This window comes from Halichoeres trimaculatus, unplaced genomic scaffold (assembly GCF_033239565.1).
Source record: "Halichoeres trimaculatus isolate MK-OKI-2021-1 unplaced genomic scaffold, fHalTri1.1 fHalTri1_scaffold_1, whole genome shotgun sequence".
NCBI classification, from domain to species: Eukaryota; Metazoa; Chordata; class Actinopteri; order Labriformes; family Labridae; genus Halichoeres; species Halichoeres trimaculatus.
In genome coordinates this window covers 17,289,403-17,315,921 of record NW_027437179.1, presented here as the reverse complement: position 1 = coordinate 17,315,921, position 26,519 = coordinate 17,289,403, and the positions used below count along the sequence as shown (strand labels likewise).

Genomic DNA, 26,519 nt, shown 5'->3' with positions numbered 1-26,519 from the left:
TGAGGACAAAGTCTGAAATCATATCCTGCGAGTTTGGCACAGTCAGGGTCCTAGTGTCTATCTCTTCCTTTGTTTTTCCAACATTTGTTGTAATTGAATTCTTGTTGCATAATTCATATCCTGTTGTTTGCAGTTGGGTGCTTTGTCAGGCTAGGACCCTTGTTTTCTCTACCAGTTTTATTGTTCTTTGATGCACTCAAAGGACCTTTTCAGCAAAAAAAAAAAAAAAAAAAAGTGTGTGCAAATATGTGTGGATGTGTGTGTGTCTGTTTGCATCTGTGTGAAGCGGTGCGAGTACATTTCGTGAGAATGGGGGAAGAATGACGAGAAGGAAGTCCATTTGTGTTGTGAAAATGTGAACTCCAGGAGGTTCACGGAGGAGTGATGGGGGACCACGCTGTTAATGTCCTTTCCCCCATGGACATCCTGTGTGAGGTCCTTCAAGGAGCCTCTGCTGGAGGAGCTAATGAGCCTGGAATCCTTGAAAATAAGGAGTGTTGTGATGATGAAAATGTTGAGGAAGAGAGTGATTGCTGTAGCATTAATAAGCTGATTGTTTAAGGAATCGTAATATGAGATTGACATGTTGAGAGTGTGTGAGTGAGAGAAAGAGAGGGAACACTCAGAGATAGCTGGAGTGCACACAGGGTTTAAAAGGATGTGCGTCAGGGCAGGTACTAAATAACAGGAAGGGATGAGGGGTGTACACACTTTGTTAAGTACGGGTGTGTTTTATGACAGTTCTTCATATTGCGAACAGTGTTTTTATGACGGGACATTTGTTAAAGTTTCACATTGGAGTCTAAATTCAAAACAAGACATGATGTGATTACACTAAGAGCTAGCAAATCATCCCTCAAACTACAATTTCTCTGCTGTTAAGTGAGTTTTCAGCTAATTAATCTCTAAGGTTTTTGATTACGCTTTCCTCATAAATCTGATAGTGCCATAAGCGTCCAACCTCCATGTGTCATTTCCCAGACAGGGAGATGTTATTGTTCCTCCTCTAAGTACCCTGTGGCTCTGTTGTTTTTCCTGCTGATAATGTCCCCACAGCATTCTGCATGTCACTGAGTATTGTACAGGACTTGACTTCCTAAGAGCGTTCTTTTACAAAAACAGGACCCTCATATTTATTCCTTCGTAAGGCGAGCAGTAAGATTTGGCAGTAAAGTGTACCAAAAGATGTTTGACGTTTTCTTTCAAGTAATTGTTACTCTCTTTGTACGCAGATTTTCAAAACCCACTGCAAGTCCCTCGGCCAAAGATCCGCAGTCATCTGAACATCAAAGTGCAGTCCAAACTGATGTCCAGACTTGGTCCAAAGCCTCCGGTTGCCCCCAAACCTAGACCCCTCTATGAGACTCATGCACAGGAGGAGCCCTGCCCCCCACATAGCCTGAGCAATGGAGACCTGGCTCACTCTGATGGGGAGGAGGAGGATATCAGTGAGATCGCTGAGGAGCACCAGGACAAAGAGGAGAAAAGTGAGGCTGAGGAGCCGCTTGATGTTGATGACATGGAGCACAATGACCGAGAGGAAGCAGAAAATGAAGAAGGAGAAATAGAGGAGGAAATAGAAAAAGAAGCAGGTGTTTTAGACAACGATGACAACAGCATTGGCTCAGAAGACACAGTCAAGGCAGATGAAGTCTCTTCTCTTGAAACTACTGATGATGAAACTACTGACAATGACTTGAATCAGACTGAAGGTGGCAATAACACTGATGATGAGGGGAAAGCAATGGCTGAAATAAAAGATGAAACAGGAGAGGATGCACACGAGGAGGAACTGAGCTGTAGTGCAAAGACTGGAGTACAGTGTGAGACTGAAGAACACTCAGACGAGTGTGTAGAGGAGGACAGCTTTGATCAAATACAGACACTCAGTGCTGGGGAAACAGACAACGATGCAGGACTTTATGAAGTGGACAGTGGACACAGTGAGGACGATGTGCATCATGTACATGAGTCCTCACTGGATGCAGGTGGATTTGCGTTTGGGTTCAGCGTGCTTCCAACTGTCACTGAGGAGTATCCTTATGATGTGATTGGCCCTACGGATGATGCTAGTGATACATGCGAGTCATGTGACCCAGCTGAAACTGGGGATACAGAGGTCTGGCAGCCAGAACGAGCCACCAAAGACATGTCTGGCTGCTTTAGATTCACGTCCAGCACTGAGGACGTCTTTGGGCCTTATTCAGTCATTGAGGCTGTCCCAGATATGAACAGGACTGCTGACCCAGAGTGGTGTGAGGATGAATGTGATGACAAACCTGCAAATGAACTGCCAACACCAGGTGCATCCAACCAAGAACCCTACTATGTGTCATCAGATGATGTGGACAAGCTTGAGGATAAGCAAGCCCTCTCAGATGAAGGTGAGACAGAGGAAAGCCCTGAGCAGTTGAATCAGCACAAGGACAAAGCAAAGGAGTGTGAGTCAGCAGATGAGTACGCAGATATTGAGGATTCTCTGTGTAACAAAGCAGATGACTCTGAGCAGTTGGAGTGTGTTTCCTCTGAGGATTACGTCGAGATTGGAGATGAGGATGAGGAGGAAGAAACGGAAAAGAGACACATCAAAGGGAAAAGCGCAAAAGAGAGAACGGCTAAACGAGAGCAGGCCTTCCTCAGCAAGCGCTCAAGCTGCCAGCCTCGCCTCAGGCTGTGCAACATCACAGTGCCAGCAGACCTGGACCTGGGCCGCACCCCAGAACTCACCAACAGGGTGGTGTTCGCCCACACCACCGAGGCCTTTGAAGAAGACATTGAGGAACTGGACTGCCATATTGTGCCTTATTATGAAGACACAGACTCAGACAGTGAAGAGCACATATATGAAGAGGCAGGGTTTGACTCAGAGGGGGAAAACTTTGTGATACTTGATAGGAAGACAATAGTCACACGATCACGCTCTTATTCGGGGAAAGTTCCAGGTTACGTCCCAGAAACTGTACCAGAGGAGACGGGGACAGAGTACCAAAATCATGATTACTGCACAGTGGCCTTGGAGAAGAGCAATGAGGCCCTTAGAAATTCACAGCAGCCTGGGGTCAACTGTTTGATCCCCTCCATGAAGTCTCGCCGCTTCTTGTTATACTCCCGGTCAGCAGAGGGTCATCAGTTGTCCCTGACGAGTCCCACGGAGATCGGCCAATCTCTGAAGGATGATATCAGGATGAGGAGGAAAGATGACACCCTCTCACTCCCATGTGTCATAACCTCTTCTGGAAGCTTCTCACAGCGGAGCCACCAGTCATCAAGCGGTGTCTCCACACCAACCTCGCTGGTGGACATTCCCCCACCGTTCGAGCTGGCATACATCACCAAAAGACCAGTCACCAAGAGTTCCCCGTCGCTTTTGATCCAGCATGAACCCAGCGACTTACCCAAGAAGAAGAAGTCCTCTTTCAAGCGCTTTCTGGCTCTCAAGTTCAAGAAGAAGTCTGATTCAAAGGGTTACAGTGATGGAAGTGTCCGTTCTTCACGTTCCTCCTCTGAGTCCAGCCACCACGGCCCATCACGAGTAATAGACCTTGATCGCAGAAGCACCGGTAGCTCTCCTCAGCTTCAGTCCCGCATCGTGAACCCCCAGCAGCGTAACTCAGACCTGCCATCTGCCTTTGTCCTCTACAAAGACCAGAGGAGGAAAGCTGACCCCAAAGCTTTCAGCAGAGGCGTCTCTAGAGTGGAGTCCTTTGAAGAGCGTTCTCGACGCTCCGTCATGCCATTGCCTCTGACCAAGCCGCGTTCCATCTCTTTCCCCAGTGCAGACACCTCAGACTATGAAAACATCCCAGCCATGAGCTCAGACTATGAGAACATCCAGATACCAGGCAGGCCTATCAGATCACACACTGTGACTGAGTTTTTTGAGGATCCAAGTCGCAATTCAGCTCCTTGTAATGAGAACGATGGCTATGTGGATATGAACAGTTTCCCTGGGATTGACAGCAAGCCTCAGCTATCAAAAGACGACACTGAAAGGTAAAGTAAAGGTCATATATATCACATATTCATATTATGTCTATCAAACTTAAAGAGGCCAATAAAACTAGGCACCTCACCTTGCTTTACATGCCTCAGCTATTAAGTTTGATGGAAGTGCATGAGGGACCTGGTGATTGTTCCACTTGGAGAGTGTTTTGAGTCACCTGTCTTTGAAGTTTCTGTTGCCTTCTTTACTCTGTAGGATCAGAAGATCCTCAAAGTCCTCACTGAGTAAGAATAGAATAGAATAGAATAGAATAGAATAGAATAGAATAGAATAGAATAGAACTTTATTGTCATTGTAACAAGTACAATACAATTGAAGTCACAGCAGCAATCAAGAAAACAAAAGTAAGAAAGTGTATAGAAAGTGCAAAAAGGTCCATAAGAAAATAATGACAGCTTGTCCATCATTCTCCAGTTCAGCCAGCCTCCACCTCCACAGGGTCCAGGACTGAGCTACTTCAGTCATACTCCATCTCTGTCTCCTAGATCCTGTCTGCTCACAGCAGGTGAAGCTCTTCCAACATGGCATTGGTGTCTGATGTTAGCTCCATTAGCCATGTCTGTGAATAGCATGATGCTACTCTGCCCTCTTGTATTTCCTCTGTTGCTGGGTTAGCACAGCTAGCTCGTCCATCTTATTGGAGATAGATCTTACATTCCCAATAACGATGGATGGAAGGACAGGTCCATGTCATCACTTCTTAGCTCACACCTGAGAACCAGCACGTCGTCCTCACTTCCTTCTCCTCACCTTGTGGGAAGACATCAGGCCTTACACCAGCTAGCATTGACATGCTACAGGCTGCTAACAGCTGAGTTCACATGTAAACAATGCAGCCATGGTTACATGTAGGATCTTCAGACAAACACAGGAGAAAAAGTAGTAAAAATGTCACTGAAGCCACAAAAGTTGGTGTCCATGACCAACAATGAACCATACAAAGTAATGATCCACTCCAAATACAAAGATTACAAAAAAGAGATGCTGCTGCAAAAGGCAGCCATAGCCAACGGGGGGGGGGGCGTCTAGTCAACTGAGATAACTGATAACTGAGATACATAGGACTTCAAAGCATTGTTTTTGGCGTTGAAAATAACACTCTGCTCTATAATCCACAGTCGTCGTTGTTGTGTGTGGCAGTTTGTTAAAACAAGAGTTTCAGAGGAAGATAACTAAAAAAATACCACAGCTGTCATTTCACTATTTTCGGAGTGTATTATTGACTAAATGGTAAACCAATAAATCTATACTTTGTCCATAAGGTTGATCCATATTTAAAACAGTTTATGATTCCAGCCTTACATCATTGCCTCATGATGTTATCGTAAAGGATCTTTTAAAACTTTATAGCCAATCTTTTTGTACATCCTGACATCTTAGTAAGTTATCTTTGTGGATTCATCTTGGGAACCTCTCTTAAAGTAGTCAGCTGTGTTATTAGGTCCGGACCCATCTGCTCAGAAGTGCAGTCTTAACCCCTGAACAGCTGACAGATATTCTTACACTGTAGCTCAGATGAGCAAAGGGCACCTGGCTGAGTAGAGGAAGAGGAACTCCCTCTTGTAGGTAAGTGTTGGGTGAGAGATGAGCAGCATGCTGTGTCAGGCATCGCTGGCTTTGCGAAGACGGACAGCGCTTGTGGGAGCGCTTACTCCTGTTTCTCATTTGGTGGATTCAGCAGTCACATCTGGTGCCGCTGTTACTCTACTCGGCTGAGGTGAAAGAACAGATAAAAGCAATTGTCTGGCTCAGCGATGGTATGGTATTCAGATTAAAGAAAGTCATTATGGGCTGCAATTAAAAGTGCCAAAATTCAAGAGGAGCTTCTTTCACACGAGGAAGCTGAGCAGGGTGAGGGAAAAGGTGAGGAAGAGGGAGGGGAGGTGTTAATAGAAGGTGCTGAAGAGTAAGAAAACAAGACTATTGAGATGAAAGTGGGGGATGGTGAAGTAAGGAGAAGAGATAGAGAGCAGGAGCAGTTCTGCTGTAATTGCTCTCCTGTACCTGACACTTATGTTTAAGTTTAGGAGTGCTTTTATTAAAGTAGCTTTCTCCCGAGTACTTCTCTTTCATTGGGCCCTGAAGGGCTGCAGGATTCACTGCAGTGTGTGATAGATTGAGGAATTACCACGGTCAGACTGTACCAAATTACAACAGCCTGTGCCCCGGCTTCAGCCACCACGGGCCACAGTCTTTCCCCAGTCTTAATAAAATAGTCCTGTTTGATGACCTGCAAGTGCAGTCTAAGAGACAGGCCGGGAGCTTCCCAGAGGCTTGATATCATCTCAACAAAACATGCCTCTGCTCACATTTGTTTTTATCCATAGTTGAATACTCTGATGTGCAGCGTACTGCGTCTTATCGCCTGTTTATTTTATAAATAATTGTCAGAGTTTATGAAATCATACACATGTAAAGCTTAGTCTTTTTTCTAAAGCAGACACTCTGTGCCGCAGTAGACACAATCCCACAATCCCTTGACTCTTCACTAAACATGCAGCATGCTTTGAACTCTCCACAGATTTCAACGTTCAAAAACACTCCACTTCACAATGCTCCTATAGCGAGGGCTCTTTTTCTCTCAGTGATCTTATCGATGTGGCTCATTGTGTGTTGGAGGTCTCACACCACTCACAATGATGCAAATCACCTATCTGTCCTGTCACCTTGCCTCCTCTGCATTCCCTCTGGAGTTGCTGCTGTTGCCAGGGCTACTCTTTGGTGTCCATACAGGGCTGGTTTATGTTTGTTTGAGTGTGAATGTGTGTGTGTACAAGTGTGCCCACATTCATTATGTCACCTACAGAGACATGTGTAGTCTCTGTAGGTGTTTGTCCATCCTTTGTGTGTACCAAACTCTGTAAAAAAGGATGACATTGGCCCTGTTCAAGGCTGCTCAACTGATGGTGGCAGTGATTTATTGAGATGTATTCAACCCTCTGCTTGATTTTAGACTCACAAAAAGTAGATTTTTTGTGGTGAGGAAAATGAGCAAACAGCCCCAAACAGCATGCTGCAGGATACCACGCACAGTATCAGACATGCATTTTAAAGAGAGCTCACAAAGCTGCTGTGCTACGGGCTTGGCTTGTTTCCACTTGTGTGATTAATGTATGGCACTATTCAGACCCTGCTTCTGCACATGCATTCAGGCAAAGCAAAGAGACATGTTCATTAGCAAGCTAGGGAGCAATGAAAAAAGGAATACATGCTAATGATTTATCCCAGACCTAACTATGGTGGTTGTTTGTAGATGTTAGTGTGCTGGTGTATATGTGCATGCATGCAAGTTACAACTCAGAGCGGCTTTATCAAAGACGAGGCTCCAGCTGAGAGTGCAGTCTCAGCAGGACTGTCCTTGCCAAGAAGCCGTGAAGCAACAAATGAGTGTTGAAAAGGGTGTTTTAGCAAAAAATAAAAGAAGCCCAGGATTTGTGACTGTGCTGAACTCGGAACCTATTAAGTGTTGTTTGTGTCGACTTTAAGTAGTTCCTGGTAGACTTATAACGCTAATGCAGATGTGTAGTTGCCCCCTCTGCACACAGTAAAAAGAGCCCTCAAGGTGTATTCTGCTAATGTATGCAAAGTCATACAGCTCTATTTTACCCTTTGGCGTCATTTTCACATCAAACTGTGCATGAGCCTCTTCAGAGTGATGACGAAGCCCTGCCATGGCCTCTGAAACAGCTCCTCCACCCACTGTTATGTTAGTGTTAGTAGTGATGAGGGAGCCATCTTAAGTACATTGTTGTACAGGGTGGTGGCTGTGTGTTGTGTGGCGAGCTGGTGGACAGGGCGTGTCGTTGGCTCGTCGGGCCCAGTGCCTGGCGCTCCGAGGTCATTGCCAGGTCATCCCCGGGGAGGAAACGTCCAGCCTAGGAGCTTCCCACCAGCCTGTTTACAGGAAATGCAGGACGAGGGTGTGGCTCTGGCGGGAGGCAGGAAAATCGGGCTAGGAGAGGATAGATCGGATGGCGGGAGGAGAAAGGGGTCACTTTGGTGATGTGGTACCTATGTTTTTCTTTGAATAGCACCATGAGGTGTGGTGCCATCAGGAATGCCAGCTCTGCTTTTAATGCTGCTCTAGTTTTTCAGGAAAGCTCTGAGTCTCTGAGGTACGGGCAGGGAGGATAAACCACCTGTTGTGTATGAGGCTCTGCAGCCTTCAAGACTCCTCACAAATCTCTTCATCATGAGCTGTCTTAATAGAGAAGCTAAATATCAGAAAACATCACCAAAATGAATTCAAAACTGCTTCATTTGTCAAAATCCTCCATCAATGTCCTAGTGTCTTAAAGTGAGCAGCTCTATGAGCCATGTCTGCTCCTCACATTTCCTATTATGAAGCCATAGCAGGTGAAAAAAGCCTGTAAGATTGTTTCTAATATACTTTTGAACACCCAGTGTTTAGCCCTTCTGAATAACATATTACAGGCATCATCAAACTCATGGGAGAACACAGGCCTTTTTAAACCACTGCATTTTCCTCTGAATTTGATACAGTAGATTTAACTTTGCCATGTTATAAAAAAAAGCATTGACTTCGTCTGGTGTAATAGTTTTGCCTTAATGGCTTTGTTAAAGGGCTTCTTGCTCTTCATCATGCACAAGATCACATATTCAGAAGTTTTAACATGGGAATATTACACCAGATAAGTCTGATGATAGTGAGTATTAAAGCAACATTTACAGCTTACTTAATGATGGGTAAATGGTCTACCATATTAATATCGAAAAAAGCAGCGTCAAATGTACGGTAGATGTTGTAGGGTATTTCTAGGTCTTCTTCAGGAGTTGGGATACAATGGAGCAACAAATTGGTATTTCAAGTTTTAGCAGAGTTTTGCTAAGTCCATGACTGTAAATAAACAGAGGAGCCAGATTTCTGGAGTAACCAGTGTATTTCTCTGGTCAACAATCGATCCGTCACAGTGAGACATCCAGGCACGTTGAGTAGGGATGGATACCTTTCACAATCACTTCCCTTCACAGAAAACCTTGTATTTTGTCTCAATGGGATGTATTTACCAAAGGATGACATTTCAAAAGAACTTTTTCAAAAATTTTCTAAGTTAAGTCAAGTAAAAATGAAGACTGATTCAATCAATCTGCAGAAAACCCCATAAAAAATAAACCAAATAAACCTCTAATTGATGACTCTTTCCTGAAATTTAATTCACGCTATTAAGCCTCAGAGCAGAACTGATTGTCCTGTAGCTTTACTTGGTGTTTAGTTCTTTTTCATGCTGAAATTTTTTACTGCAAAACTCAATACTTTGCATTTTATCTTTCTCTTATTTGGCAGTAATGCTGTCAAACTTTTATCAGCCACAGAAGAATGTCATATTTCAAGATTTCACAGATGAGAGTTCATTTACTTGAAAAAAGTCTCAATATGAGAAATTCAAGATTTTGTCCTTTTTTTACCCATTATAAGAAACTAAAGACTTGTGAATATGACATTCTTCACGAAATGTGAATCAACCTTATATTAAATGGTTAGTAAACTGTGTTTATACAGCATCTCCTGTAGTTTTCGAAACACTTAAAGCACAAATTAACTGCATTTTATATTCAGCCTTAAACACCACATTCGTACACTGATGGCAGAGGCTGCTGTGTAGCATTAGTTTTTGATTAATCCCACACACACACACACACACACACACACACACACACACACACACACACACACACACACACACACACACACACACACACACACACACACACACCAGTGGTAGTATTGGCATTCAGTGTTTGGTCCAAGAATTCTCTGACATGTGAACAGAAGCACCTGGGATCAAACCCCTGGCCAAATTTACCATTTAGTCACCAACTTTCTTAACGAGACCTTTTTTTCTAAAACCAAGGGGGAAAAAAGTGTTTGTTTTTTTAACTTCTATCAATGTTAAAAAAGCCTTTATTTCTAACTTTGATACTCTCTTATTATAGCACAGTTTCTGATGGTGCTGGTGGGGGGCAGTGTTTGTTTTCTGTTTTGCCTTTGAGGCTGAAAGGTGAGGGTGTTTCTCTTAGTGCGTATGAAGGAATTCCCTAAACTCATTGAATAGATTAGACCCTAAGAATTAGTTCAAAGGAGACCCATCATTCTTCTTCTCCATCCTCTGGAGGGCCCACATTAGGTTCACCTGTCGACTCTGAGGTCAACCATGAGTAATGGCCTCTAGGTGTTCTCTGCAGCCCACCCAATTGGACAGTGTGTGTTGTGTGCATGTCTGAATGGAGATTCAATCCAGTAGGTAACTCTATTAACCTTTAATCTAGAGTCTTCCACCCTCGACACACACTGAGGTGTCTGAATCCTCAGGACAGTCATTCATTATTGTTTATAAGATGCGCGTAAAAAAAATGGAAAAAGTTTCAGATTTTTTTTATCACATTTTTTTTTCAAGCCATGTGATGGTCTCAGGTAATTTTATTTGTTGCCCAACAGATCAAATCTAAAAATGAATCCAATGTTTCGAGATTTGGGCTGGGTCTTTAATTAGGAAAGTTAGTAGATCACTGTTGAAATAGTGATCCTGGATAGTGATCTTCATTGCATTTCTGAGCATTAAATGGATCTGACTGCTATCCATGGTACTGACCAAAGAGTAGCACTCTAATGCTTTTCATTTGTCATAGGCTGTAAGAGCAGTAACATTAACTATTTTTCAATCAGAGAAAAAAAATCGAGTCTTCCTAAAATAATTCTTTCATCCCAACTGTTTAACATGAGCCTGAGGGGCCGTTAACACGACAACGGTTTTAAATGCAAAAGTTTTGTTGCGTTTCACCCTCGCATTTACACGGAAACACGTTTTATCCGACCCAAAACGCAAAATTTTGAAAACGACCCCCAGAGCGGGATTTTTCTGAAACGCTGCAGACACGGTTGCCATGTAAACAGTAAGATGGCGTTGTCAGTGGAAACGCTGACGTTACACTCCACTTCACGCTACTGCACACAACAGGACAACAGTACAGTTGTTACGATCATCGCAAATGACCATTTTGTGCTTGTGCTACACAATCTGCTGTATCTGCTGACTGTCTTTCAACAAAATGTGCATCTGTTGCTCCACTTTTACATTTAGTATTCCCCAATACACCAGATGATCGACTCAACTCTACTCTGGTGGAGATCTCCCAAAAGCTGCTTCTGGGCAAGACGGTTTTAGCACCGACTACAGGCCTGGCATACTTACTACAGCGTTTTCAGTCCCTCGGCATTTCCGTGTAAACGTAGATTTTTTTCACTGGGTTATAGCATTTCAGATGAAACGTTGTCAAGTTAATGGGGCGTGAAAGTATCATCACTCTGTTTTGTTGGGGTTTTTTCCCAACAGGCTAAAAAGATACAAAATTGTGCTTATTTCACAAAGATAGAGTATCAAACAATCACAAAATGAACCTGAAGTGACCAAATTTAACCAAAGAAATGTCTTTGTCATTCTCAAAAGAAAAGTTTGGAGTGTGTCTGGGACCGTTACGCCCAGTCATTGTGCCGCCCCTGCACTATGCACGTCTGCAGTACACAGCTTGTTGTAAATCTCCGCCATATGTTACTCAGTATTTGATACACTGCACAGAGATTCAGCTGTAATATCTGAACTTGTGGAGAACTTTGGGTTTATGTTTCACTTTTGCAACCTTTTCAGTGTTTCTGAAATCTTATAACAACTAAGCTGCAACATGACAGATATATATATGACAGCTCAAAGTCCAGCCATCCTATCTTTCATGTGGCTATTTTTACAATCCTCAGTTAACATCCTACTATTATTATCCTTGACGTCCATTTGACACTGAGTGGGAGTCTTAATGGGTCTGAGGACTCCATAATTACCACAGGTAGCGTTTATAGGGATTAAACGTGAAATGACCTAAAGCTTGCCCCCTCAGGTACAGAAGCACACAAAAGGATTACCTGCAAAAGAACACGGCTGTGCCATCTGTAGAGGGGAACCAATCATGCAAGGGATTACAGGGTGCAACCAGAGGGCCTCGTATGATAGAGCAAATGTTCAGAGACACACACAGGAAAAGAAATATATTCAGAGGGGGTTGGGGTATTGCTCGGTGTTTTGAGAATATGCTGCTGCAAAGACAGTATACAGATGCTTTTTAATGTAAGGGACTATAACAGATTTACGTCCCCAGTGCATCTTTTCCCTCCCATGTGAAAATATCTACTGTCTTCTTTTATGGATAAAACATCTTCTGCTGGTGAAAGATACAGTGTAGATCATGTTAAAGTAGTACATATTCATATTTTGGTATCAGTGCTGGTCTGCTGTGTTCATGCTGTGGTTTCTTCTCCTTGCAGTGCTTACACTGAGCCTTTCCCAATGAACCCCATCTCTGCTGGGCTGTCCGCTGACGAGGACCATGGGCGGACCTCTGAGGAAGAAGAGGGGGCTGCAGAGCAATGTTATGACAGACAGGTGAGAGTAACACTATGGGAGGACAGAAAGTGCAAATTGTTTCAGAAAGTGGACAAAATTAACAAATAATGCAGCACTGAGGAAAAAAGTGAGTGTGAAAAAAATGCTGTGGAGTAGAATTGTGTCAGATTTTACACTTTCACTTGGCAGATTGAGATGAGAAATGACTTTTTCTCACAAAACAGTTCCTGTATTTGAAGTGTATTATTTAATCTCTGTAGATTTCCGTACAGTATAGTAGGCAGCCATTTTACAGTAGCTCGGAGATGGACTACTCCCTTCCTGCTGCCATCACAAAAATATCAGAATTTCTCCCTCCCCACGTGTACACAGCTCTTTGTTTCCCTTCTCTTCAAAGAAAAATACAATAAAGTGTAAAAAACCAAAGAGGAAGATGATCAGAGAGACTTGAGAGGGCCTCCTGAACAGTTTCATTCAAAGAAAGGCTGTTTTGGTTGAATACAGCGGAAACGAGGATCGGTTTGTCTTTGATTCAGTGTTTGTGAACTGCCCATAAAGGAAAAAATAACACTGATACTGAAGCTTTGCCGGTAAACCCCTAAATTGCCTCAATGTTATGTTATTGTTCGGATGTTTTGAGTCCCTTTGATTGGCCTTTAAATCAACGGGCAGCATTGTCACCACACTCTCAGTTTCTCATACATAATGCATCTGAGTTTAAAAGTCCCGTATCTGCGAAAGCCCTCGTGTCGACGCCACACCGTAATGAAACAATCAGTCTTATTTTGACAGCAGAATCTAACAAAAAGCTGTTGCTATTAATGTTTGAGAGGAATAAGTGCCCACAGAGAGCCTTTGAACATTAGCTGTGTTCATCCATCTCCCACTGTTCTCCCTCCCTGTCACGCAGATTGATGGCCGATCCCGAGCCTTCTACGTTGCCAAAGAGCTCGTCGACTCAGAGAGGCTGTGAGTATTCAGCTTATGGATTTCCCTATATGAGCACACTTCCAGTGCCTTTCAACACACACAACAGAGATGCATCCCAATCCAACCCAAATTGTCTTTTTGTATCCCTTACACTACCACGCCTTCCTTTGTATCTCCTGTGCTCCTTTGCTCATTTATTAAACTGCATGCAGAGAAACTGACAGATAATTACACAAGTGTCTTGTCTACCTTATTAAATACACCTTCTTTGCCCTTGTCCTGTTAAACACTTAACCATTCTCTGATGTAGTTTCATCATCCTGCATAATTTAGTTGATTTAATGAGCCTCTTGTAGACAGATTAACACAGTTAAGTCCAAGGCTATAAATTACTTTTTTTCACATTTCTCTCCATTTGTTTTCCAGACATGTAAGCGCCCTGAAACACCTTCAAGAGGTAAGAAAACCTGCATCTTCCACAACACAAGCATGCAATATTAGCTTTATATGTCTCCTTCTTGTACGCCTATTAAAGTTTCTTGAGACCCTCCTGATAACATCTGGTCCCGTGTGTCTGCTCCCCGGTCTCTGTCTGCGTCTTCTCCTCCCCCTGCCTGGTGCAAGGCTCTGCTCAGGTTTATCAATGTTGTTGCAGCGGGATCTACTTCCTGGTCTTGACAAAGTTGACGCGTCATACTCTGGTGTGGTCTGTTGTAAGACGACAGCATGCGTCCACCAGGCACTCTCACTGATGCAGTCTGTGTATCTGAACTGATACGTGTTTTCTGATACCCAAGCGTCTCAGCTGGCTATCTGCCATCTAAAGGTTACTAAAAGGCTGAGGGGCCTTTTTATTTTGGTAATGATGGTGTAAATAAGGAGCGCCCTACAGCCATGTCATGACAGGGAGCATTTATGCTCAGTAGCATGATGTGTGTGGTTAATGCAGGACTAATTTGATGGTGAGCTGTGAGCCTTTTGGAAATCACACCCAAGAGCTGTCACCTTTTTTCTGTCATTTCTCATTGGCTGCCAGTCAAAAAAAGACCTAATCCCTGCAGAATCAGGATAAACACGGTTCCAGTCAGTCATGAAAGATGGGTTTTTACCAGTGGCTTGGAAGGAATCCACTCGCAATCATTGCATATGACAATACTCTAGATTTTAGCAATTTTGGGCCAAGGCTTTCTTTCCCATGAGGTATTAATGTGCAGTTTTCCTTTAATGTTAGCCAATTTTACCTGTTTCATAAAGGCCTCATTTGAACTACTCCCAGGTAGAGGCGTGTTTTTGGTCTAGTTGAGCATTATGTGCCAAAAAAAGAACACTGTCAAGATTTTTTTTCCTTTCAGGTCTTCAAGGGATAATTTTGGGCTTTTTTTTTTTCTGTTAATGAGGATGTTTGAAATAATTATTTTGACTAATGATGGTCCAATAGGAAAAATAGTAAAAAAAAAAGAGGGGTTTGATTATTATTATATTTTTTTTTTTTTTTTTTTTTTTAGCTCAGTATCCTGAGCTGATAGCATGTTACCAGCTAACATATTGTATTCATAAACGCAACTGACATAATGTGCATGCCATGGGTTGTGTCATTATATAATTAAAAATAATAAGTAAATAAATAAATGGCAGCCAAACACTTACCTTAAAGATCTATCTCTTAGACTTTCTGGTTTCCAGATTAAGCACCTTGTGTGTACTGTGTAGGGCCTTGTGAGAACAAAGTTAGGCTGAAAAGAAATATTAAAAGTAGCTTGCGCTTGCACAATGGTATTCTTAAAATTAGCAACAAATGGTGGCGCTAACTCATCAGCAGCCGTTCATAGCCAGCTTCTGTTTCAGTTTATCGGTCAACTTGTCGACTCAGGGGTTGAGCTAACCAGCATGTCCTCTGGTTAACACAGTTATTGTTGAGTAGTACAACTCTAACTATATCTTTTAGTTCCATTCCTGTTTAGAGGTCAGACCAAATATTTCTGAAGCATCCCAGGGATGAGAAATGCAGCTACTGGTTGACTTTTTCAGCACAGTAGAAGAAACATCTCTCGTTTTTTGAAAGTTGGTATTGGTATTACTGGTATTTCTTTGCCAAACTGTTGTTAGATTTGACGCTGGGATTAATGGTGGAGGTGTGTGAGTTTACACGTCACATGAACTGTTTTTCCTGCTTACACACAAAAAGCCCTGGGCAACATAATATGTTATTTACTACTTGTAATATTACAAACCGAAGCCAGAACACTCCTTATGCTAAACCAATCCCAACCAATGAATTTATTTATTTTTTTATTTCATTCAGAATATGTAGAAATCATACCAGTGGCTTGCTGATATTAGCAGGTTTTGATGTTTATATTACAACTAACAGTAAATATTACCTCTTATCACATGTTATAATCTCTTTATTTGTTGTTGTTTCCATAACATGTTTTTACCATTATTGTTGATAATATGACTTTATCCATATCTCTCTTTGCTTTTTTCACAATCTTAATTTCTAAGTCTGAGTAGTTTCAATAGTTTGCTTCTCATCATGGTGCTTGGTTCTGCTCCAGGCTTCTGTAAGTTATAACCTTTAAAGACCATTCTTGTGATTTGTGGTACTTTGGCAAATACAGTTGATTGATTGATTTAATTTCTGAATACAGATCCCTGAGTTTAAGCTTCAGTTTCTCTTTAACATGCCTTTTGGTTGTTAAGGTGTTATATTAGATAAAATTGTTCCACTGATTGATATCTACCTAAAGAAACCATGAAAATCCCTGGGGTATGGTTCAAACAGCCAGTCTTTTCTAAATGGAAGAGGAAGGTCACACAGAAGAGGTCATAAAGGGACCCTCTCCAAAGAATTGTATCAATAGTTGCCGTAAAGTCAATTTTTTAAGTACAAATCTGACAGGAAGAGGAATTAAAGCTGAAGAAGCCCATCAGTCAGCCAATAACCTTGAACAAGGTTATAACCTGAAAGTCTCGTGTCCCTCCATAGTCATGATTTATGAACGGCTGCTTGCTGTATAAAAAGGAGCTGATCTGTGTAACGTGTAATTTGATGCCATTAAACAGCAACTAATGCAAATATTATACAATGGACCGCTCTAATATTCATAAATCTGCAACCTCACCACGATGCTCAATTATACTAATTAGCTGCTACATGCCAGAGAACAGACAGAGACATATGATCCACGTTAAAGTGGGAATTAAACAGTAAAATTAGAGTGCAGCCAAACTGTTAGATCCTTTTTCAGGTGTAAATGATCTGTTTTCACTTCATCTCTCTTCTTTTCTCAGTGTTACTGTTAAACTTAATGTAATCTTTATGCTATTTTTCAAAGGTGACATTGGCTTTTTTTCACCAAGGTGTTGAATAATGTATAGACAGTGTTAGCGGTCTTGTTATTCTTGAAATTTCAAACAGGAATGAGTTAAGATACTGGTAACTGCTGGATACCAGCCGATGTCATAATTTGCTTGAATCTGAGAAGTTCAGCTTGGACAGAGTCCAGCATCGCTTTGCGCACAAACACACAGCTTGAGGGAAGATAAAACAGCGGCAGGAGCGTTAAGTGAGAGGCACACATGAGCTATTGTTCCATTGTTTGATAAGAAATAACAAGAATACAAAGAATTTCCAGACCCTGTGTCCACACAGGAAGTGAGGTCTTGCTCCTCTTCTACATGCCTTTCCCTTTGACAGCTACACAACATTCTTGAGACCCTTGACCTCTGAACACATTATCTGAGCTGAGGTATGACCAAGCATGACTGGCTGGTCAACCAACTGCTTAATGTTGCTTCTTGACCCGTCTCTCGTGAGGAAAACAGGAAAGTGGAGAGGCGAAATTGAGAATAAATCTTCTCTCTATAACAGATTGGAGTGTGTGCATGTGTGTGAGTGTGTATCTGTGTGTATTGCTTGGGAGACAGAGTCAGTTGGAGTTGTGAAAGTAGCTGTTCTTCTGCCTGGCAGACTTGATAAATGTTAAGTCTCACGCGATCAATTGTGTATGATAAACGGCACGTTCTGGAGCACCGCGTGTCACCACGTTACTCCACAGTCGACTGGAACAGCTCTGTTTGTTTTATGAGTGTGCTTTACTCACACAGGGCTCCAGACATTTACCCCTTATGAATACACACTTAGTGCGTGACATAAGATCGCCAGGCAAATCTTCTGCTGAGGAAACATTTAAACAAGTCCTAAATGACCATATTCATAAAGCGGCAATTCTCGCTGACGTCACACTTGTGGTTTTTGACACATAAAAAGATAATGTACAGCTCTGATGCAGTGGCGGCTGCTGGTCAGTCAAGCTAGATTATAAATTTGTTTATTTATTTAAACATAAATTCTACCCTCCATGCCAGCTTGCTAGCAGCTGGAGCTGCTACGTGAGACTACGACAGGCTGTAAGTGTGAGTGACAGGGGGAGAAGCTCCGCAGCTGTAGCTGTAGCTGCTTATTGGTAATAAGAGAGAGAATCTTAGAACACAACGCTCGTCGTTTTTGAGAAAGGTAAACTCGCTGGGATCGATAAAGCCTCCTGATAAGTCCAGAACAAGTAAATGTACAACTCAGAAGATGCTCCGGTGGAGGGTTATACTTCAAGATCGCTGACTGGCTCATTTCACTGTCAATCAAAAAGGGATTCGGCCTCTGACAGATCATCCAATCACCATGCAGAAGCCCAGCGTCCAGGCCAGCCCACTGCCTCATAGACCCCCAGAGACGCTGAGCGTCTCATGGGCGGGACAAAGCCCAGCGTTTATCCAATGACTGTCCAGTTTCCACAGTGGAACAACCCACTCTACACTTCCCCGCTGAAGTCAGAAGACGTACAGCGTCCGACTGTGTCAAAGTGCTGAGACGCTGCTGGGATGAATGAAGGGGAGGTTGAGCCAGTTACCTGTGATAGGTAGCTGATTCTGAACAAAAGATTAAGGAATTCTAGCACATATTTTGTCATTGAAATGTACACACAGCAGTAGCCTACACATCACCACCTTTTTGGGGACATTTTAAGGGAAGCTCAGCTTAGAGCAATCGCCACTGTTCTGATGATACTCAAGTTTACAAGATATCATAATGACGTGAAACTGAAGAAGTTGGAGGATAATAATAAGTCAACTTTAAAAAGATTTTTTTTAACATGAGTGAACACATTTTGCCGATCTGTAAGCCACTGATGGCTTATGTTCACATGGACAAGATAAAAATCCTCTCAGCTTTGACATACTAAAGGACAATGTAACTGACATGTTCAAAAGTAGGTATTTCTCGGCTATTATGGTCTAACTTTGAAAGTAGTTGGATGCCTGCTTTTACACAACACCGCATAACACCACAGCGGTCGACAAACTAATATATCAGTTGGTTAGGAAATAGCTTTAAGCTAATGTACAATAAAATGATTGCTAGCTCATGAAATTTAAACTGGGGATGCTAACTCTTATAGCTTTATGTTGGACATAGCTGTCACCACAACATTCAGTAAACTAGTTTTTCTATTGGCTAGGAAAAATAACAAATAGCTAATACACCATAAAAAAGATGACTGTCTTGTCAACAAAATCTATACTGGGGAATGGTTGGATGTTTGCTTTTAAATGTATAGAGGCTATTCAGCAAAATAATGTTACTGTTAACTAACAGCTATTAGCTAACACACAATACAAAAGAAAACCTCCTCCCAAAGTCTTGACTGGGTAGGGTTGGATGGTATACGTTTTATGACATTTCAGTTCCCTACATTTTGACATGTTGAAATGCATCAGTACAGCATCACAACAATATTTGAGTTACCTACTCAGAGGTCCAAGGACAGTGGCTGCTGTGGGAAAAAGAGAAGTTTTTACATCCAATATTTTTGTCTTAATTTCCAGAGTAGAGATACAACCCCCCGCCTGGTTTTTCACTCCTCCGTTCCTCATACTTAGCCCTCTAGTCGCTGGCACTGCAGCCATTAATGTCTGTTGCTAATGTTTTATGTGTGCCCAATGGACTACCCTAGGCCAGACTTGTCGGTATATCAGTGAATTTTCATGTTTTTTTTTTGAGAGAAAAAGGAAAAGTTGGGATTATGTACAAAACAGCATTGTATCATGAAGTACCAAGGTCATTATGCAACAGCACCTGGTGTGTGTTGTACAAGCAGCGCAGCCTTTCCTGAATGCCTGGACAGAGCCCAAAGTGCAGGAAGGCACTGAGGTGATTTGAAGGGAGGAGGGGGGCAGGAAGGATGTTTAGGAGGATCTGACCTTCCTTCTTTACATTCTTCTCCTTCTCATCATTCCTCATTCCTCCATGCCATTCACCCCCACCCCAACCCACCCCTACTTTTACATCCTAACAACCCTTTCTGTTGTGATTTTTTATTCTACCTCACACTTTGTCTCTCCTCACAAATTTTGTTTTTCCCTCTCCTGCACAGGACTTCAGGTCAGCAGTGACAGATGCAGAGGGAGAGGATGGGGAGGCTGTGCTGGAGGAGCAGAGGTTAGGAGAGATATTGGGTGAGCTTCCGCAGGTCTACACCCTCCACAGCGACATCCTCTCTGAGCTGGAGGAGCGCATCAGTCAGTGGTAAGAAACAGCTCTTATACTAGCTTCAAGGTCAACTGTTGATGGTTACTCTTCCTTATTTGACAAGTGTAGCCATAACACACATATAGGCTGTATAATATAGTAGTCCAAACTGAAGTCACAAGTCGACCCACACTGTCCTTAGTTGGCTTTAAATGAGTATGTGAAATTTGGCAGCTTACACTCCATAGATAAATGCTTCTTAGTACTTATAACATTTTTCGGAATTGTAAATATTGTTTTTTGTTTTAAAATCATATAAAATTTTCTTTTTTGTAATGACAATCAAGACTTTACTTTATCTCAGGCTGTGTTGTCTTTTTCAGGGAGGAGAGCCAGAGGGTGGTAGACGTGATCCTATCACGTCAGAAAGATTTTCGAGTATTCGACACGTACATCTCAGAGTATGATCGCAGCATGTCCCTACTGGAGGAGAGCTGCAGGAACAACCCAGCTTTTGCTGCCATTGTCAAGAAATTTGAGGTAAACACTAAACCGAAACATAGAGCCAATATATGTAATTTATTTCCTTTTTCTTTCCCTCATGTTAGTTTTAGTGTTTACAGCTGACCAAAATGAGTGTTTAAAGTAAGGTTTGAGTGTTTTGAAAGCCACATATGGAAATCTCAGCTTTTCCCTCCATGTTTTTGGAGTGGCAGTGAAATCTTATGGGGGTTTTCAGGGTCTAAAACTTTTTCTCCCTGGCAATCCTGCAGCCGCTCTCAACATAGATTTTGTAACCCAGCTTCCATGTGGAGATAAGGGCTTTCCTAAAGCCTCTCTATCCTGCTCCTCTCCATGAACCTGACCTTTTTCGCTGTCATGATCACATATTTTATTCCCTCTCAATACCAAATACTCATTCTTTGTCAAGCATGGCTCCGTTCATCCTTTATCCCCCCTGGAGAGCAGTGAAGAAGGATTTAGGTGACAGGATCATAATTCAGTAACAGCTCGTTGTAATACCATTGCACAGATTGTGTGTCTGGTCCACTTAGTCAACACTCTATCTTTGTATTGAATAGGAGTGGGTTATTCTCAGCTCAGAAACAATACAACTGACTGTTTTTAAATAAAAGACAGGATATTAAGAGAGGCTACAGATAAGACCACAGAGATAGAGCCAGAGATTTCTCAATTTTATGCAGCAGTGTCCGGGCTTATAGAATTGATTCATATTTTATGGTCAAACCTACTATGTGGCAGCACACAGGTGACCCCAAATGGAAAAAAAAGATAATATTGATTAAATTCTGTCTCACTTAATTAGAAATAAGAAATTGGGCATTTGTGGTTTTAACGCCACAGTTTGGATACTGCAGAAAAATTAAACGTCTCCTAAAAACATTGATTTAAATTTGCTTTTCCAAAGTGACATTTTCATCTCAGACACTTCTTGACCAAACGAACACATCACATACTCCACGCTGTGCTCTGATTCACTATGAGTGGCTGACACAACGGTTCCAGGCGTTTCTAGTTTGATAAGAAAAGCAAACGGACAAGGCACCAACTGTCTGCCCTCATGAATATTCAGCCACAGCTGCCCCATGCCAGAAGATTTTGGTTCTGCTAGACTTCAGTGAAGTTAATGCCAACAGAGAGGAGTGAAGGTGAGAGAGGAGGACTGTGAACCATTGATATGTGCAGTAAACATTAACCTTTATCATACCACAGCATATTTTCATGTGGTAGCTCTAAGCTTAATGTTAAGCCACTGACTTTCATGATCATGGACAATGCTGAACCAGTTTATTTTGAGCAGAGTAATGTATCTATTTAAGGTTCCATATTATGCTCTTTTTCTGCAGTTTAATATGGGTCGTTGATGTCTTCATGAAATGATAGTCACATGTTTTGGTCCAAAAAGCCAATAAATCAAGCACAGCAGCATTGTTTCCAGGCTCTCATAGCCCCTCTGTTCAGAACGCTCTGATTTAGTGGGCGTGGCCTTCATATGTAAATGAACCGCTGATAAGGCCCCGCTCTTCCACGTCACTGAGAGCGACGCCACAAGCTCCGAGTGCACAATGTTTAGAAAACAGCTCGTTTACCATAACATTACAGGCTAAAACAACAGGCTAACTGCAGCTAAAGTTAGCATCCTGAAGCTAACACAGAGACAGGGGGGACACTGAGGAAAAGCTCTTACATCTGCTCCACAGCACACAGCATTTAAAATACTCACATTTCCAGGGTCCGAGGTTTGTTGGCGGATGGTTGGTAATGCGCCAGGACCAGTCTATTCACTAGCCCTCTGTTGTACTGTCCAAAGTTGGAAAAGCAGTCGGCCATGAAATGACTAGCACACATGCACAGTTTTACTGAGTGTAGCTGGCACATTTCTTTGATAAATGAACTCTAGTCACTTAGGGCTCTAATTCCGTGGCGCAGCGCAGGGGGCGCAAGCCTGGCGCAGCCTGCGGAGTGCTAATTTCATGCGGCGCACCGCCATGCGCTGCCAATTTGACAATTTGGTAGACCGTCTGCGCAGAGATGGGTGTGACGGCGCGCCAGGAGGAGTTGACGGCGCACCAGGGGGAGGTGTCAGCAGATTCAAGTTGGCGCAGTGACAATTTTGTGCCAAAAAAGTGCGCTGAAAGCTCGCCAGCTCCAACCTGGTCTGTCCTCAGCGCAAGGCGGAGCGCACCCCACGCAGCTGTAATTTGGTGACAGGCGCACATGTGTGCACATGTCATCAAAGCCTCAGAGGCAGGTTTCCAGAGTGTCAGGCACATTTTAATGCAATAAACAATCACAGCAAACACTATTTAATATAACCGTCTGAACCAGCATATACATTTATATCTATATTAACTGTCCTGTCACATCTGATGTCAGATTAAAGCCGTTTGTCATAATGGAAAGTTAACCTGACAGCATCTGGAAGTTTGATGCACATCTTGCAATTAAACAATAAACAGCCTTAACATCTAATACTGAGTATATAGCTGGTTCTCTCATTTCATTTAATTCAAAGAAAAGAGGGAGAGAAAAGACGAAGAAAAAAGAGACGAAATAAATGTATGTCACTCAGGATTTACCCGTGATTTCCCATATTTCTCTGTTTTAGTCTTTATTTTTAACGTGATCTAAAAAGATGGTGTACATTATTGTAAGGAGGATGAGGTGGAGACACTGGGAGAGTATACAGTGTATCACCTAAGGCTCTGCTTGGCGATGACAAACCAGGTGCAGTGCAGGTGGATCAAAAGTATTCTGAATGGATAAGCCAGCTGTGTAACTGCCTCTTAATTTTTTACTCCGAATAAAGACAAAGGAACAGATTAAATCTGTCCCGGGAGCTGGCCCACACTGTGACGCACTTCGTGTCCTCCGATGTGCCCCGCTGTCTATTGACCTGCTGCAGGCACAGTGGCTCTGACCGTCTCCGCTACCAACACTCTCTCCACGGTGCTGGAGATCACTCAGACCAATCAGACGCTGCGCCTCAGCCGCAGGGCATTTAAAGGCGAGGAGAGGCGCTCATTTGATTGGTGAAAACAGCGCTTGGCTGTGTTAAACCCACTCACGGCTTTTCTCCTCCCTCTCCGCCATTTGCGCGGAGGGAGGCGTGGACGCGGAGGGAGGCGTGGACGCGCAGCTCTGCGCTCATGTGCGCCTGTACTGTGCCTCTCTTGGCACTGCAGGAAACTTGCAAAGTGCGCCGGTCCCGCCCTGGGTGCACAGCAAAGGCCGGCGCAGGGCAGGTGCCCTTAGTCTTGTCTTCTTACAAGATGGGAAGCTTGTGCATGGAACTATGTGGCTGTTTACAGCCAAAAACAAAGCAGTGATGGCTCTTCAACTTTGGCATTCTTCTCCCCCCCTCCCCCAGAGGGGAGGGGGTTTGGGGGTATCTGCGGTGGTGGACCAATCAGGTCAGACTTGCTCGTGATTGGTCAAAAGAGGGAATCGCTGACATCGGCAGATCCCCCAAATCCAAACTGCTCGTTTTAGGTCAGGATTTTACATTCACAAGCACTACTAAGTACAGGTTTGGTCAATAAAAATCACATTTTGTGGGCTGGGAGGAAAGCCAAAGACCCACAAATTTCCCTAAAAGACTTAATAAAGTGATTTTTGCACAATATGGGACCTTTAAAAACAAGAGTGACCCTAAATGAATATATTTGACTAAAGGTATTATTAAATAAAAGTACATCATTTAAGACAAATATACATTTCACCAACACCAAATGAACCTGTGATAATTCTGTCACCGCATAAAACAAATAGATGGCTTAACCAAAATAAGACAGCCACTATTGTCTTGGTGCCACACAGAGAAAGAGAGTGTCAGCTACAGTCTCTTTATCTTATAGAGTTGTGCCAGACTCAGATTTAAATTTTCTGGGTCACATCAAATCAGTCACTGCAACTGCTTTTTTACCATTTAAAAAAAAGCTAAAGTAAGAGAAATGATCTGTCAGTCAGAAGATTGATTTTAAAATCTCTCTGCTGATCTTTAAGTCTCTCTGAGGCTTAGCACCAACATACATCTCTGACATGCTTGTGACATGTGAACCCTCTAGGACACTAAGAAGATCTGAGGCTGATCAAATGAGCATCCAAAGAGTCAGAAAAAAACAAGGAGAAGCAGCATTTTGTTGTGCAGCACAAACCTGCAAATAACTCCCAGATTTTATTTTTATTTCTATTTAACCTTCATTTAACCAGGCTGGTACCATTGAGATTAAAAACCTATATTTCAAGGGAGACTTGGCCAAGACAGGCAGCAACAAAAGACAAAGTCACAGACAGGAAACACAAAAAAATACAAAGCAAGTCAATAAAACACAAGTTAATGGATTAAAATCACATTCCAGGAAACAACTGTTTAAACAACCCAGCTAAAACACTGGCATCTTACAGAACCAGCCTCCATTTCCTTCATTTTAGATTTAAAAATGTTTAAAGACACCAGCTCCTTTAGCTTTAAGTCATTCTGCAACTGGTTCCAAGCTGAGGGTGCAAAGTTACCAAAGGCCATTTTCCCAATTTCTGACCAAGCGTTTGAGACAGAGAGCATAGTGAGGTCCTGAAAACGCAGGGAGTACTGTCTACTACTTTTCTGCTTGATAAACAGACATAAATAGTGGGGCAGCAGACCAAGCCTTAAAGATAAAAGTGTACCAATGTGTGAGCCTCCAGGTCACCAAAGCAGGCCATCCAACCTGAGACTACAGCTCACAATGATGAGTCAGAGGTTTTCAGTTTAAATCTCAAGGAGGCATGGTAGGCAGTATCAGCCATATGGAGACACTGTGCAGAGGCATTAATGTACAAAATATCTCCATAATCTAAAAAAGGTTAAAAAGGTTGCAGCAATAAGATATTTGACATTTAACGAAAAACACAACCTGTTTCTGAAATAAAGTTTAAAAAAAAAAGTTTAAGCCTCAGCTTTTTCACAAGAAACAGCACATGTGACTTACAAACCAAGGAGTCATTGATTAATAGGTATTTGTAACAGTGTACAACCTCAATCTCCTTTCTATAGAATAGAATAGAATAGAATAGAATAGAATAGAATAGAATAGAATAGAATAGAATAGAACTTTACTGTCATTGTAAGCAGAGTACAACGAAATTGAAGTCACAGCAGCAATCAAAACCACAAAAGTAAGAAAGTGTATAGAAAGTGCAAAAAGGTCCAAAAGACAATAGATAATGACAGCTTGTCCATCATTGTCCAGTTCAGCCAGCCTCCACCTCCACAGGGTCCAGGACTGAGCTTCTTCAGTCATGCTCCATCTCTGTCTCCTGTATCCTGTCTGCTCACAGCAGGTGAAGCTCTTCCAATGTGGCGTTGGTGTCTGTTAGCCATGTCTGTGAATAGCATGATGCTACTCTACCTTCTGGTATTCCCTCTATTGCTGGGTTAGCACAGCTAGCTTGTCCATCTTATTGGAGATAGATCTTACGTCCTTCCGTGGATGGAAGGACAGGTCCATGTCGTCACTTCTTAGCTCACACCCGAGAACCAGCATGTCGTCCTCACCTCCTTCTCCTCACCTTGTGGGAAGACATCAGGCCTTAGACCAGTTAGCAGTGACATGCTACATGCTGCTAAAAGCTGAGTTCACATGTAAACAATGTGGCCATGGTTAAATGTAGGATCTCCAGACAAACACAGGAGAAAAAGTGGTAAAAATATCGCTGAAGCCACAAAAAGTTTTGTGTCCATGACCAACAAATGAGCCATACAAAGTAATGATCCACTCCAAATACAAAGATGACGAAAAAGAGACAAAAGAATTACAAGAAACAGACAAAGAGAGAGCTGCTGCAACGGCACCCATAGCCAACAGGGCGGCGCCTAGCAACAATGGATCACTACTATCACTACTATCAGCAGTAAAGAGCAAATAACATTAGATTGTATCAACTGTGACCAAGTTTAAGTCCAGACTAAAATCATTTCTCTCTTACCCTGCCCTCTAATGGATGCAAATGCACCTTGATCTTGAATGCATCTGTTATCATTTCGATTCAGATTTGTTATGTTTCAATGCTTGTTTCCTTCATGACATATCTATTTCGAGACTATTGATGTCACTATTTTGTTTTTGACTCCATAAAGCCCTGT

At 42.5% G+C, this 26,519-nt stretch overlaps 1 protein-coding gene across 2 annotated transcripts in view; it reads left to right on the top strand.

Annotated features, from left to right (window-relative positions):
- Positions 1-26,519, top strand: part of fgd5a (FYVE, RhoGEF and PH domain containing 5a) — a 44,964-nt gene that overhangs the window by 1,056 nt on the left and 17,389 nt on the right. For both annotated transcript variants that reach the window (XM_074677455.1, XM_074677446.1), the window contains exons 2-7: positions 1,233-3,993; positions 12,336-12,453; positions 13,325-13,383; positions 13,771-13,801; positions 19,779-19,930; positions 20,257-20,413. In XM_074677455.1, coding sequence (XP_074533556.1) covers positions 1,233-3,993; positions 12,336-12,453; positions 13,325-13,383; positions 13,771-13,801; positions 19,779-19,930; positions 20,257-20,413 — 3,278 coding nt within the window. The remainder of the gene's footprint in view (positions 1-1,232; positions 3,994-12,335; positions 12,454-13,324; positions 13,384-13,770; positions 13,802-19,778; positions 19,931-20,256; positions 20,414-26,519) is intronic.